The sequence below is a fragment of the Protomyctophum parallelum genome (assembly GCF_964188405.1).
Source record: "Protomyctophum parallelum genome assembly, chromosome: 18".
Taxonomy (NCBI): domain Eukaryota; kingdom Metazoa; phylum Chordata; class Actinopteri; order Myctophiformes; family Myctophidae; genus Protomyctophum; species Protomyctophum parallelum.
Window position 1 is genome coordinate 18966748 of NC_139716.1, and position 16308 is coordinate 18983055.

The 16308-nt window shown below is 42.5% G+C and overlaps 1 protein-coding gene across 1 annotated transcript; it reads right to left on the reverse strand.

Moving 5' to 3' along the window:
• Positions 1 to 89: 89 nt before the first annotated feature.
• Positions 90 to 13289, reverse strand: LOC310875523 (solute carrier family 2, facilitated glucose transporter member 4-like). Its single transcript, XM_083788795.1, has 11 exons — positions 12947 to 13289; positions 10001 to 10096; positions 7244 to 7404; positions 5645 to 5769; positions 5219 to 5334; positions 3987 to 4149; positions 3308 to 3495; positions 3084 to 3188; positions 2402 to 2503; positions 1973 to 2176; positions 90 to 1536 (listed from the first exon to the last, which is right to left on the reverse strand). The coding sequence occupies exons 1-11, from the start codon at positions 12977 to 12979 to the stop codon at positions 1312 to 1314; spliced, it is 1518 nt and encodes a 505-aa protein (XP_083644921.1). The 5' UTR covers positions 12980 to 13289; the 3' UTR covers positions 90 to 1311.
• Between the last annotated feature and the right edge of the window lie 3019 nt (positions 13290 to 16308).

The following is a 16308-nucleotide window of genomic DNA, read 5'->3' on the forward strand; positions in this document are numbered from 1 at the left end:
ATCTTATCTCAGGTCAGAATGGGTTTTAACTGAACCTCTTCCTGCATGTAGAGTTTGCTTCCGTAATACTGAGACTCATGACTACTGAATCAGAATTCACTCTTTATATAAATTACAGGTCATCTTTCAACAATTTCAATACAAATAAGGCACACGTAAAGAATAGACAGCAAACGGCACACGTAGGTGACAGGAACACAAACTAAGGTTTGCAATTTGCATTACAAAGATCTACACAAGCTACATTTTAAAGGTAGCTATTAAAAATTATAGATTTTTATGCCATCTTTGTGCCATTGCAACGAAAAGCAGTGAGCACATTTGGTGTAGGTAGAAAAACCTTAAAGGTAGGGTAAGTGATTTTCTTAGTCAGAGCATCGGTAGAGTGTGCAGAGTCCACTGGTTCACGTGCATTGTAATCCCCATAGGGGGATTTTAGATCTCCTCACTTAAGAACAGTTTAGACAATTCAGTCAATCGGGATACAGATTAAACAAGTGGAATTGTAAGTGATGACAAAAATGAGCAGACACAATTGGAACTGGAACATTAAAAATTAAGCTGATAAAGGGCTACTTTCTCCTGATCGGCTGAAAATGTATTTTCTGTTAAAGAGCTGGAGAGACCCCTGTTACTGAACAAATGATATCCGAATAATAGTGATTTAACCTTTAACAAAAACATCACTTACCCTACCTTTAATCCTTACACCAACTTTTTAATCGAAACTCCACACTATATACATTAAGGTATTACAAAAAATGCCCTCAAAGACGCTTCTCTGCAGGCTGTGCAATGGGTTTCTCAAAATCATTTTTTAAGTTGATGGCATTCACCTACCTCACTGAAGATGGGCAAATGCATAGTCAACTCCTGTAGCTAACTTTCACCTATATTTGAAACTTTGGATGTCTCTTCAAGATAAAGTGCAGTAATACTCTCCTCCACCCCTATCTGTCATTGATGCATTGGTGTGCATAACTATGGAATAAAATTATGCAGTCTATTCACATACTGTACATCTTGACGGTTAATACCTCAATAGTTCACACATTGAACTTCCTTGTTCAAGTTTGTCTTGGCCTTAACTCCTTGTTTCTTTCCCAAAGCTCAATAAATATTTACACTTTTATTCTCATGTTAAAACCCTACACACAAATCCAAATTTGGATCCCCTTCCACCTGGACAGCACTTAACATACAGTACGTTTGGAATCGGGCCCGTCCGTATACAGTACAGTTCACCCCACGACATGTACCCAGTACCATTTCTTTCTCAAGACTTCTTTCCGTGGTTTGAGCTGGCAGCTCTCAGTTGACAATCTCCTCCCCCAGGTAGTCTAGCTCCGTGCTAGGCTTATCCATGTCCATGTCAATGTCCAAGTCCATCATCCCCCCTGGTGAGCGTATGTGGAAGTTTGCTGAAATCTGGTCAAAGGTCTTCCCCCGCGTCTCTGGCACCCGGAAGAAGGTGAAGATGAGGAAGAAGAGGAGGAGCCCTGCAAAGAGCAGGAAGACGTACGGCCCACAGAGGTCCTGTGTGGAATAAGGACAAATACAGAATGTTTAGAAGCTGTGGCACAGACAATATGAAGTAGAGCATAAATGGGCCCACCATCACTTAATGCGGCCCGCAGGTTAATATCGAACATTGATACATTATTGATTTCAACTAATTGTTAGTATTAAAATGTTATTGTCTTTTTTATGTCCAATGTATTTCTATTTAGTTCAGAAAGTTAACAACTATAACTAAATGCATTAGAAATGAAATGGCAAAAAAAATTATTTCAGGATTTCAATTAAAATATAGCAAAAATAGCTGATCTACAAGCTCAAAACGCATAGATCTGCATTTTTTTGCAGATCACTGTGGAGTGAGTGTGGAAATATAGTGGTCATCGTCAAAGTTGCCCACCCCTGAAGTAGAGCTAAAACAAAAATGACTATATTGTGGCTAACATGAACTCACAGCGACATATTGGAAGCCCATGCCGATAATGAAGTTGGCGGTCCAGTTGGAACAGCCAGCGACAGCCATTGCAGCTGGCCTGGGACCCTGAGAGAAGAGCTCGGCCACAAAGAACCAGGGGATGGGGCCTGGTCCAACCTCAAAGAAGCCGACGAAGCCAAAGATGGCCAACATGCTGATATAGCTCATCCAAGGGACACTTTCCTGTCATGTGGGGAAGAGAGAGAGACAATTCAGAGGCGGGCTGTTTTCCACAAAATCTATGACCAAGTTTTGAAAATAAGCTAAAATGACTGTCTAATCATAAAATGTATGATAGAATACTCCATTTGTAGTGTAGGACAAAGGGTTTTATGAAAATATACTGTAAATACTTTAGACAAATCAGGTTCCTCATCAGTGCTGTAAATGTAATTGTTGGGGACTGACCAATAAGGCGAGAGCCATTGTCATGATGATGGCACAGCCGCACATCCCAGCCAGTCCCAGCATGTGTAGCGTTCGCCGACCCATCCTCTCTACCAAGAAGAGCTGTTGATATGACCACAAGCAGATGACAGAGAGGTCAGAAACGATGTTCAGTCGACATTTGTGTGTCCTGTGTCAGCCCTGTGAATGACTGCGGATGAGAGCAAGTCAACATCTGATGAAACCAGATCATCTGTTTTGACAGTGTAAAATGGAAGGTGCAGTCAGGGCACCAGCGTGTGTATAATGCCATGTCGGACTGTTGGCGGTAAAAGCTGATATTTCGGGAGATACTATTGCCCGTCGGAATTTTGGTGGGTCGGAAAAAGGACCTGCACCCGAATTGGTCACCCTTTCCTTGTTCCCTGTCTCTCATATTACTGCGACCAAATAGATTGTATTTAGTTTACCAGGGAAAGCTGGTGCCCTGACGACCAATTCCCCTTATCTTTGTTTGCCCTTTGATAGCTTTGTTAAACAGTAAGTCAGGCATTGCTTTATAGAAGCACTATAGATGGCACAACAAACGACTGAAGACTTTTCTGTGATTAATTGGGGTCTCTTAGTAGAAAGGAACATATACAGTAATGCATAATGGGTTTGTGATAGTTCTGTATGGTGGTTGGTTGAATCGATTACTAACCGAGACCACAGTGAAGGCACAGTTTACAACCCCTGCTCCAATGGTGGCATAGACTGGACTCTGCACTCCTGCCTTCATGAAGATACTGGTGGAATAGTAGAAGATCTGTTTAGGAGAGAGAGAGAGAAAAGGATTAGCCTCTACTGCACCGATTGTTTAATGATCCCCTTTCTTTGATCTAAATTATTACATTCAATCTTCTAGAATCTGTATTATGCACTCACAGCATTGACCCCAGACAGCTGCTGGGAGAGCTGCAACATGATGGCGATCATGATGGGCTGACGATATAGTGGCGAACGGAACAGTTCCAGGATGGACACCTTCCTCTCCATATCCATTCTCCTCTTCTCTTCCTTCATCTCTGCCAACATGTCTCCCACCTCCAGCCTGCCTGTCAGCCTCCGCAGGCCTGATGAGGAGGTGATTGGAAAGAACGAGATGTATGCGTGTCGTTACGGTACATAGGCTTGCTTCTCAATCTGTATGACTGCCGGCTGCTCTTTTTGCCTGCCGTAACAAAAGTTTGTCTCAAAAAAAGTTAGTCTCACATGTTAACCATGCAGACTTTTGGAGGTATTTCATTTACCCAGTAGTAGCACCAAGGGAGAGTTCAACAAAGTCAAAACAAAGTGACGGTACTTACTACTTACGGAAAGGGTTGCATTCAGAAAAGTCTGTTTACTTAGTTTAATAATTCAAACAAAACATTTTCAGCTGTGTGGTCTTCACATTGATGAAAAGCCTATGGATCGTTGAAATAATTATAATTGTGTAAACAGAGATTTCTAAGTGTGACCCTTTATTGTCATACAGAGTCCTAGGACAATGCACCAGGTGGTCAGAGTGAAGTGGAATATCTACAAACAAACTTAAAGCCAGTAAACGTGTGTGTTCCCTCACCCCTCTTGGCTTGGTGCTCCTGACTGCGTACAATGTAGAGGAATCTTGGGCTCTCAGGGCAGAAGGGCAGGAGGGCCATCTGAAGCACAGTAGGTATCACTGTTATCCCCAGCAGCACGGGCCATAACTCTTCACTTCCCAGTAAAGACTCCAGACCAAGGATCTACAGAGCAAGAGAAGGAGCATGGAGATGAGATTACAAACAGTAGAACATTTACAAACTTATTATGGAACTCTGGAAAATTACATCATTCACACATTCAAATTGACACTTACTCTAAGATCCAAAGCACACAGTAGGCACTCATTAATGAAGAAATGAATGGAGTAGAACATACATGGGCAACTGGCGGCCCGGGGGCCACATGTGGCCCCCACCTTCACTTAATGCGGCCTGCATGTTAATATCAGAATACTGATATTGATTTCAGATGTTATAATTCCAAACATGACCCGCTTTAATTACTTCAGTATATTAGTAGCTTAATGACTAGTATTACAATGTTGTTGTTTTTTATGTCCAATGTATTTGTATTTAGTTCATAAAGTTAACTATAACTAAATGCATTTGAAATTAAATTAAAAAAGGTTACTTTTCATTTCAATTAAAATATAGCTTTCCGTTTTGAAAAATCAATACAAATTAAAGTTTAAAGAAAAAAAATATATATAGCAAAAATAGCTGATCTACAAGCTCAAAACGTGTCACAGTGCAACACGTTTTAGATCGGCTATTTTTGCTACGACAGTAATATGCAATGTGGCCTTCTAGAGTGAGTGTGGAAATATAGTGGCCCTCTCCATCATCAAAATTGCCCACCCCTGGAGTAGAACAAGAGATGTTGGTCGGTGTGGGTAGGGTTTCCACCAGGAAGCGCCAAGAACAACATCTCTCTTTCTACTACTCTCCATTCCATAGTTATGACCAGTTGTGTAGTCAAGTATTGGCTTGTGACTGTACATTATTACGTGAAATCTGTCCTCTACATTTATTCATCCTAACTATTAGGAGCAGTGGGCGCCCTTGATCATGATGGTGAGCTTGGCCTTTTACCTCTTCAACCCAAAAGTTAATATCTTTGGGGCAGCCTACAGATCATTCCCAATATGTTGCATGGAAAGCCAGTCATCTCTTCTCAAGTCACACATACACGCACAAACATGAACGAATACATTGTTTCTGTATCTGTGGGGTAAAAGTGTGCCCTTGGCTTCATAGTGTAAAATTTCACCTGTGCGATGAGAATGCCGATGACTATAGCCAACTGGTGCAGGGTGCCCAGGGCCCCTCGCAGACTGGTGGGTGCAATCTCACCCACGTACATTGGTGTCAAACCTGATGCCAACCCTGGAAAGAAAATATATCTGGTGGTGAGGGACACATTAGTTTCTATTTCATGCCTTACGGTCGTGTGTGTGTGTGTGTGTGTGTGTGTGTGTGTGTGTGTGTGTGTGTGAATATTGAATCATATTTGCTGTTTCAATTCAACTACTGTATGTCAGAACATACAGTATAGAAGACATTATAACAAGTGGTATGCGTTAACAGACCAGCATCTCCAAATCTACAGTTGTAGCCTAACCGTGTGCCACTCAATCGTAACATCTCTGTCTGTGTAATTATTGTCAACAGTGACTGAGGGCAACCTGCTTCTTACCACAGTAAGCTCCAATCACAAAGCGTCCAAAAATCATCATCTCATAGGAGCGGCACAGCTTGGACATGCCCATCAGCGCTCCACCGATGAAGGCCAGCAGGTTGTTTATGAGCATGGCTTTCCTCCTAACAAAACACATGTCATATAATCATTGTACTGTTGTTAAGCCTTACCAAATACACTTAATGTTGCAATGATTATATGTTTATACCGGTATCATACTTATTATTAAATGTACAGTATGCTGAAAATACCATATCTGTTATTGTCAATAGCAGGCATCCAGTCATTTTAGGTGCATACTGTGCATTCTAGTGAGTGCTGATGGTCTGTTAGCAGTCCACTGCTAAAATCAAGATGTTGCCTAAGTCAGGTAAATTAGCCTTACGGTATAGGTTGACCAGAAAATGTTTATATACACATTCAACTTTTAAGATTCCAATGGTCTGAAAGGAGCCACCAAATAGTAAATAACCATCATAATATGTTGCCCAATGCCCATGGTCTGGGCTCACCAAGTTCTGGTTGTCTACAAAAATAAGTTTGTCAAACTTTTTGCCCCTAGATGGCAGTGTCCTACAAAGAAAATTGTGCTAATCTCAGAATCCAAGTTCCTTTGTAATAATGTGTGGTTTAGTTTGCAGGTAGGCGCCAAGTTTAGGAATAACAAATGAATGACAAAATTCAAATGAAATGGCAAATACAAAAAGTCAATTGAAATAAGAATAATGCTTTTAAATCATCAGGTAATTTCTTGAGACAAAAATAAATCTAAAATGCAATAGCATTTACATTAAAACTACAGATGTGCTCATTCTATGACAGAATTAAAACGATAAATAAAAGAGCATTTGATTTTAAATTTCAAATGCCCACTAATTGGGGACAATATTAAAATGAAAATGCAATTTTGAAAATTCAAATGAAATAAGAGAAATTATTTTTATTAACCTTCAGATAATCAACGTATTGTTTGAGAAAAAAGTTAATATATAATGCAATAGCATTTACATTTCATCTCCAGGACAGGTGTGCTCATTCTATGACCGAATGAAAAGCCAAAGCAAATCACATTTTAACAACACTCATTTAACATTTTCTGTCACTCATTGCACGATTTGTATTTGCCATTTCATTAGAATCTTGGCAGCTTTGTGCTTCCATATTAGACCCCCACATGGGCACAACAATCAGAGAGCATCTTAAGGGACGAAGGGGGTCAAGCGTCGTATGAAGCATATTGACGTATGCTGATCATGACTCATGGTTTGGATCCTCCAAAGTGTTCCTTCTTTCTTTATTCATTTAATTATTTTCATGCTATGGATAGCATTGACTGAGTAGTATGTTCACAAACAAGTACAATATAATGCATTGGTAACTATGTTGGTTTATGATGATGATGATGATGATGATGGTGGTGCGTACGTGTGTGCGTGCGTGTGTGTGATGCTTGGTATGCCTGGCATTGACAGACTGATGACATGGATTCACTCAAATGTTCCTCCACGCCGGTACCAACATGTGAGTGAATCCACGTAATCACTCTGGCAATGCCAGGCTGACCGCATGCAGCTCCATACTTTTGGTTCTCCCTACCTTCCCAGCCACTCTGAGACGATCCCCAAACAGGAGGAGGAGATCATGCCTCCTATGGAGAAGATGGCCACCGACAGTGACCACAGCGAGGTCAGGGTCCCTGAGGGGATGCTCTCTCCGTGCCGGTGTACCCACGTAGCATTGTAGTCACTCTCAATGATCTGGACCAGACAGAGAAATGATCAGACATGTTTCACAGGTAACTAGCCTCATCACGGTAAATATCTCAACGATATTCACACATCTGCCTTTTTACGGATAATCTCACAGAAACGCTAGACCGATCAGTGCCACATTTCTTGTGTCATAAACTAAATCGCAGTCTTGGTTTGAATGAGTTCTGAGAGAGGCACGCCTGAATACTGGAGCAAATTGTTCAGTCAGGAACCTTTCTATTGCCACTATGCTTCAATCACAATGACAAACGTCCAAAGCTGTCCTAAAAAAAAAACACATAGATAGACGGTTTGTCTTACACAATAGCAAAGCCTAGTCTAGTCTTTCTATTCTGGTTTTGGGATCTCTCGCTGTGAAAAGCTAGTGTTACATGTTGGCAGTGTGCCAAGTTAAGTATCTAGGAAAAAAAGGCTCTGGGAAAAATACACTCATCAAAGGTCACAGAAGCAGTGGTCACAGGCACATGCACAGATAGATTTGTGGGAGCGGAGGGGGGGAGTTGGTTGTGGGTCGTGAGCTCCTGCTTCTTTCTCCTTCCAACCCAAAATTAATCTCTCAAGACAGATTCAGAGCTCAGCAAATTCAATTCACAATTCAATCCACAAGCAATACTTGATAAGCAATTCTTAATGTTTATATAATGTTATTGTATGAAAAGAATAGGGATACAAAAACGACAAAGATACCAGTAAAAAGGTTGTTGATGTGGTGCTGTATGGTTGATGGTTAATTTGTCTAATTATTCTCTCTGTTCTGCATCAACAATAATATAAGATAATACTGCATAATTTATGCAATTTAGGAGAATCTAGAGAACCAATTTTGGCAGAAAACATACTATTTGTGCATCCACAATCTGTATCTACTATCTATGTATTTTATGTATGTATGATTCTGTGAGCTACCATTCATACACTGTGCCATGTCCCACTCTGAATGTGACAAACATGTGTGTGTGTGTGTGTGTGTGTGTGTGTGTGTGTGTGTGTGTGTGTGTGTGTGTGTGTGTGTGTGTGTGTGTGTGTGTGTGTGTGTGTGTGTGCGTGCGTGCGTGTGTGTGTGTGACTGTGTGCACGTGCCTTCACAATAATCTGAACCAGATTTTATTGTCCTGCACAGCAAAGTGTTAATTTAGCTGTGAAAGTGTGTTTTTACTCTTCTGGCGTTAAATTAGCCCTTCACTAAATCCCTCCCCAACCCATCCTTGTCCAATAGGCACGTTAGCAGCGAAGAAAGCTTGACCTGCATAGCAACCGTTGCTAAACTATTTGGATTGGCATTGGACAATCGCTTTTTGGAGTGGGATTTAGTGAAGGGCTAATTATCATTCTGGATTTTACTGTGTAGCCTCCGACCCCTGAGAAAAGGGACAGTCAGAAATAGCACTTATTTCCCATTACACTGGAGGCAGAGCAGTCGTAAACCTCCCCTGTCTCTTGGCTCTCTCAGATGTGAAGGATACCCGAGATGGAGAAGAGGGGGGAGAAGAGGAAAGGGGGGGCAGACTGGTTGGATGGAGTAGTAGGGAACGTGTGATGGCCTGATAGAGGAGAAGGGTGATGTAGAGGGGAAAGAAGGGCCGGGAGTATTTCTGGCACAGCCCTGTTTTACTGTGGAGAGCACATTGCGCACACACACCCCCTCATGTTGACATAACTGAGAGGCTCGCCAATTAAGCGGCTGCCGCCCCTTTACACACTCTCTCTTCTTTCATTTCATATCTCCAGCTTTTACTAATAGTTTCTCTATTAGTGATAAAATAATTCTTGTTGACCCCCTTTCTCCACAGTAGAGTTGAATGCAGGTCATATTCCCTCTCTATATTCACTTTTTGCATGGTTTCATTGCGTCTCTGATGCTGAGGAAACATGGGGCCTAATATGGGACTGGGGGGAAAGAAATCATAGGTGCTGATGGAAAATAGGCCTGACTCCAGTCCACACTGACAATTCTATACCCAATCTCTGTCACCTCTCTACCATTGTGAATAGGAATTGCTGGCAGCCATCAGACTAAGAAGCATTTGCTACAGTTTACAGTAAAGCCTGGAGGTCTAAAGTGGTCATTGTAATGACAACAATGACAACACCATTTAAACATTGCAGGTTTCCATTGCACCACTTAATGACAATATTGCACACACAAGGATCAATTCCCTATTCATAGTTATTATTTAATTTAAAACATCTGTTTTTTTTTAAATCCAAATGAGAGAGCAATAGTAACTGTAACTGTAACAGTAGCAGTAACAAGAACAATATGCTCTTTACTTTAGAAAGATGAAACAAAGAGGTGGAGTCTGGTTAAATGTCACTCCCCAGCCTGTCCCATCAGTGGTCCCTCACACATCCTGCACTAGACATTTGAGTTAATGCTGTAACGTGATTTGCTTCAACTTCTCTGAGGCCCTGCTTGATATTAAAGGGACGACATGTGCTAAACCAATCCATCAAATGGAGCTGCAAAACCATAATATAGACAGCAGGTTAGTATTTAGAACATCTGTAATATGTTAGCAAACTAGCAAATATTGTTAACTTGGTCATCGCTTAAGCCGTAAATCAGGACTAGCAATATTACCTTCTGAGGGGCATTGATAACACCGATGTTGTATCCAAACTGCAGAGATCCCAGTACAGCAGTGAAGACGGAGAGAACAAGAGTCCCTGTTATTGTCTATGGTAGACACACATGAAACACAGCAGAGAGAGAGAAACATTAATAAAAAGCACATTGTTGACTTGTAATTACCCCTCCTTCCTGGTGTGTGTGTGTGTGTGTGTGTGTGTGTGTGTGTGTGTGTGTGTGTGTGTGTGTGTGTGTGTGTGTGTGTGTGTGTGTGTGTGTGTGTGTGTGTGTGTGTGTGTGTGTGTGTGTGTGTGTGTGTGTGTGTGTGTGTGTGTGTGAGTGTGTGTGTGTGACTTGAATGTGACCCCAATCAGCTGCAGGCATCAATGGGTCAAACTTCCGCATACTCCGCATACGTCACAAAGCTATGACTTGGTGACCTTGACTTCCGTCGCCAAGTCTCCCCCAACTCAAATGTATATATAGATGGTATGCTGATAGGGACATTTATGAGAGTATAATGTAAACTGCTCGTACTTGCAGGGGCAGTCAGTCTATGGACTGAACACATGCATGCTGTACATACAGTACAGCCCCCACCTATAATATCTGCTATATATATAACTATGATCCTAATGAGATCTGTTTAGTGCTGTATAGGACTTGACAATCTACTGTATACTGTACTGTGAGTGGAGGCTTAATAGCTTCTCTCTGCAACCCTATCGTGAGCACTAGGGCAGTGGTTCCCAAAGTGGGGTCCGGGGACTCCCAGGGGTTCTTGAGGGAGTTCCAACGGGTACCCACCTAAATGATAGTTTGGAACCAAATGGACCCTTATGGGTCTGTAACTCTGAGAGTGTACAAATTTGATTTTTACAATATAAATCGGGGGTCCCAGAGATAGAAACGCCATTAAATGGGGGTCTGTAGACTAATTTGGGTCAAGTTGGGGGTCCTTGACATGAAAAAGTTTGGGAACCACTGCACTAGGGAATGGCTCTCAGTGCCTTGCTCATAGACACACTAACAGAACAGTAGGGTTACAGTAGGGATTGACCTACTGCTGCGATGACATTTCCTGTGAGGGGCGGGAGTGAAACGTCTTATCAAGACTTGTACTAGAGCACTTTCTTTCCACAGCATTTTTTCATTATCAGATGCAAACCTGCCTGACCAATGACACCCCCCCCCCCCCCCCACACACACACACACACACACACACACACAGAGGCCAGGGAGGAGGCCTAGTACTATAGTTGCAGTTCACACAGGTGTGATTTGATTGTCTAAAAGGTGGTTTTGTCATCTGTCTAACAAAATCAAAGGTGAATTCCATATGCACAATGTTGTGCATATGTATTTGTGGGCAAACTTAGCGAAATTGGCTATGGTTCTGTTCTATGCTATTCAACACTATTTTGTTCTATTATACTAGCCCTTACCCGTTGTGAGATATTTGCCCCCCCCCCCTTGTGGCCGTGGGGGGTACTGCGCCCGGGTACGTTTGTAATTGACTAATACATTAATTAATAATCATTAATGTGCCCAGGCCGTAGCGTAACGGTCTGGGCACCGGACTGGTAATCCAGTCGCAGTGTGCCGCGGGTTCGACTCCCGGACCCGACACAGCCTTTACTGCATGTCATCCCCCCATCTCTCTCCCGTTTCCTGTCAGCCTACTGTCTGTCCCTTCAAAAAAAAATCAATAAAAGGCGTAAGCCGCAAAAAAATATCTTAAAAAAAAAAAAAAAAATCATTAATGTGTCAAATCGAAAAAAGGGCTTCCTTACGCCCTCCACATTCATATGGTCAATGCCTGTGGGAGTGATTGGTGCAGGCAGTAAGGAGTTACGGCAGTGTTTCTGACAGACACACAGACACACACACACTCAGACATTGTTAGAATTATAGTATGATGATTATAGTATGATGATGATGATTATGTTACAGTATATTTATTGTGAATTCCTGTAACAAAAGACTGTTTAATTTAATGTTTTGTTACAGTAATTCAAGCAAGCTCGGACGTGTCTTTTTAAAACTATGTCTTGACCTTGCTTGCTGTGAGTGCTGTGTTGAGTCTCCAGATAAGCGTTGTTTGGTAATCATAAACCAAAACAAAGGGGCCTGTGTGTGCGCACACACACGCACGCACACACACACGCACGCACATTTGCAAGAATGTATAGGCCTAATGTTTGAGTGTGTATGTGTCCTTGTGAAAGAGAAGGTAGGATAGAAGCTGTCAGTTAAACTCTCATCAGTAATGCAAGTGGCTGTAATAAGTGGCTAAAGGAGTGGGTAGGACAAGATTACACCAATTTAATGCAGTCTTTAACACCAGGAAAAGACAACACCAATGCCAGCCCAGTACTACACGGTCGGAGAGGGAGTAGCCTATTGTTGACATGCGCACGTGAAACCAGTCGGATGGCCTTTAACAACTCTAACCAACTACACTACAGTACTACTCTGACCTGTACCATAAAGTAGCCTGGCCAAGGTCACCCATAGAAGGGTACTTATTGGGGCCACAGTCTCTTTACATAGGGTTGGTGTGAGTTAGGCTTACTTTGTGGAATATAAAATCTAAGTTAACACTCAGGATCTGGATTTGTCACGCTGTTTAAGCTGCTTGTAAACACAGATGGATGGATGGATGGTGAAAACATGATGAATGGAGGCAAGTTTATAACAAGATTGTACTGGACAATAGTTAAATCAGCTAAACAATTATTTGTAGCCTATGTGGTTTTAGATCAATCCATTTCAGGGCATTCCACCTTTGTTCAACACAAACCGGTCCATAAAATCAATTTCAGGACAATAGAAAATGCATAGCAGTTTCATGGCAATACTGGAGAACTTGCTACACTTAAGACCATCATTTATTTTCTGTTACTACAAAAGAAACATATTCCATCTGGTAAGTAAAAAAATAATCTTGAAAATTACCTCCCCTCCGAGTTGGTGGAACCCGGCCGGCATGACTTTGACAGTCAGACACCCAAGAGTAGCAAGAGACAGATGTACACTTTAGTGCAAACTGAAGACCACGTGAAACTTTCCCCTACAGAATAACAGCCTTGACCAAGTTATTTAGCAGAACTGGAGAAGTAGAATCCACATAAAAAAAAGAGCCCAAGGTGGTTTATCTTGTCTTAGTCCTGTCTCCTCTGAAGTTTGTGTCGAGCCTGTTCAACTGGGAATAGAATGCCATCTGCACACACATACACACATACACACACGCACACATACACACACACATACTGTACACACACACACACACCTGCCTCTCTCTCAGTGTCTCTCTGTGCTTTGGGAGGGGGATAGGCTACTGCATGGTGGGCGGAGTGGAGCACCACAGGAGGGGCTGTTTAACAGCAACCTGTGACTATAGATGTATTAAAAGAACGGACTTATGTGACCTCCTCTGCTGAGACGGGAAATATATCAGAGACTGTATTACTAGCCAATACTGTGAGCACCGGTGCACACAGTCTGGTCTGGTGCTACAGTATGACTCACCATTACAGTCGTAATGAGTACCACCATTGACAGCTAGGGGACTCGTCTCTGTCACCCAACCTTCCATTGTTTGTCTTTAGCTAAAGTTACAAATCCCATTTCTATTTTAGAACACATGCCAAAGCGGTCATCATGGCCCCTCGCTGTAAACCACAAGCCCACTCCTGATCCACAAACCCTCCTTATAGATAAAAGGATTAATCCTTCCCAAAGCAACAGGTGGGCCCTAAAATTGGAGCATTCCACTTGAGTTGGTGGTATAGAGGTGGCTGCCACTGGCTGGGGACATTTTTGTTACATCTCATTATTCAAGTACACCAAATTATTGGTTTTCGGCTCCTTGACATGGCAAAAATTGTAATAAAGTTACAAATGGCAGTAAGCACTTGGGTAGCACCGTATAGAGTCTCAGGGTTCGAATCCACTGTGGTGCATTCAGCTTGTCCGAGCATCTATATAGGAACACAATTGCATGTATTCGGGGAATGGAAGGCAATTACAGAGGGCTATCTTTGTTGCTGCACTAAACTTTGGGCTAGCCGCTGGGCTGTCAGCTGGTGGTGTTGTTGAACAGGAGGTGTAGCATGGAGGCACTACTGTACATCCTCCCTGTACAGGCTGGGGTGTGTTGCGGGGCTCCTCGCTGGAAATAGCAGTCACAACACAGACATTGTATGGGTTAATTGGCATAAGGATAACTACTTTAGGTGCTTTCAGGACGGGAACCCCTTTTGGTGTTTTAAGCATGATGTTATACTTTAGCTATTGAAAAATAGCAGATCTACAAGCGCATAGCGTGCACTACCAGCTTGTAGATCTGCTCTTTTTTTTTAATCGTGAAAATGAGGCGCAAATCTAATCTTATCTAATCTATATTCTTTCAGAGCAAATGTATTTAACTCAAATCTTTGCTTCTGGGGGGGGGGGGGGGTCCCTGGAACAACATATTTTCTGTGTGTGTGTGTGTGTGTGTGTGTGTGTGTGTGTGTGTGTGTGTGTGTGTGTGTGTGTGTGTGTGTGTGTGTGTGTGTGTGTGTGTGTGTGTGTGTGTGTGTGTGTGTGTGTGTGTGTGTGTGTGTGTGTGTGTGTCTGGGGGGGATGGTGTCATTGGTCAGGCAGGTTTGCATCTGATAATGAAAAAATGCTGTGGAAAAAAGTGCTCTAGTACAAGTCTTGATAAGACGTTTCACTCCCGCCCCTCACAGACACACCCACCACTACTCTCTTTTCTCCTTCCACCTGTGTTCTCAGACTCATGGTCCCGGCAGGGCACGAGTTGACGAGCAGAACCAACCTGACACCCTTAGTAGGCAGAGCAAGTGACACAGGCAAACCATGTGAGTATACTTTGTCATACGACAGAGTTGCACACCGAACAACGCGTCACAGTCATGCGACGCAGTGTGAGCTTGTAAATTGGGTATTTGTGGTGCGCATTGGTGAGCTTAAATTAGGTATTAGGTTCCCACAACGGAATCAGGCCCACACGAATGCCAGTGTCCTATACAAAGTATAGGCCTGTAGTCAGGCATATAGAAGGTCAAATGTAATTATAGATGTTGTGGACGGGTGGTGTATGTGTATTTTGTGAGAAGAAAAAAAAATATATATATATATTATATATATATTAGAAAAAGAAAATGTCAACGAACGTCACAGTGTGTTAGCGTTATCAGAAGCAAAAGTCATTCCACCACCCTACGCACGACACACCATGTGAAATGTCCTCTAGGACTCACCCAGGTGACTAAATCGGGGGATGTAAATACCACCTTGTAGTGGTGGGCCAACTGGTTTAAAATCCTGTTAGTCAGTTCATGTGTTGCCGGACAGCAGTCAGGTGATGCTGGTATGGTCACTGTCTATGTTACACTTAACAACATTCACACATGGAAAACGACAGTTTTGGCCTTTAACAGTATCTGCAAGGCTGTAGGCTATAGACCTAACTACAACCCATGCAGTTACCTGAGAGGTAAATCTAACATCTAATTCTATACACATCTAAACCATAAACTTTCAAGGGCTGTGTAGTATTGTGTCAAATAAAAGTTCTGTATAGTGTGTTATGCATCTCTGAGCCATCTCAGCCTTCATGGAAATTATGGACATACATGGAAGTATTATGTAATAATTCCAATCTTCCATGGGTAGACCCCGTGCACTCATCACACATGTGACCTTGTGTAACTGTTGGATGTGGTTCAACAAAATCAACACATAGACAGTCTGGCAGCCTTGTCTAACCTTACAACTTTCATCTCACAGGAGATGAAGCCTGGAAAATATAACTGCTGCCGAAAGTGTCTTAATGCAGTAATACAGTATATTTAGACTTATACCGAGGGGATAATTCCGTTTTTAGCTTCAGCCAGCAATCAGCTGCCCAAGTAGTCAGACATATGTTATTGAGTATCGACGGCAAGCGACAGGAGTTTGTCAGCAGGAGTCTCCTGTCGACAAGCCGACACTTTCAAACTGGTCGACAGCCTGTGCTGTCTGGAGCTGCCTTTAAGTGCAAAGGGGGAACAGTTAGGGGTTAAGTGTCTTGCTCAGGGACATCGAACCTGGGACCTTCTATTTCCCAGGTGACCTCTCTCTCTAGCCATTCAGCTATGGCCAGTTGTCCAGCCTACTGGAACTTCCTGTAGTAGCCCTGTACTTCCCGTTAGACACAACACAGCTAAGCCTCATGCCTATTCTGTCATTCTTGTGCAGCACTGATGGGATCAGGTTTGTGGTGGACCCATTGGCACTCTCTGCACATTGCCTCAAAGGTCAAACAGTTA

What these genes read in the sequence shown, in the direction of transcription:
- LOC310875523 (XM_083788795.1), bottom strand. Translation starts at nt 12,979, where the DNA reads ATGCCGGCCGGGTTCCACCAACTCGGAGGGGAG. An exon ending in TGTGATTGGAGCTTACTGTG is followed by an intron (nt 5,335 to 5,644) that starts GTAAGAAGCAGG and finishes TTTTCTTTCCAG; the next exon opens with GGTTGGCATCAGGTTTGACA. An exon ending in GGAGCACCAAGCCAAGAGGG is followed by an intron (nt 3,496 to 3,986) that starts GTGAGGGAACAC and finishes CCTCCTCATCAG; the next exon opens with GCCTGCGGAGGCTGACAGGC.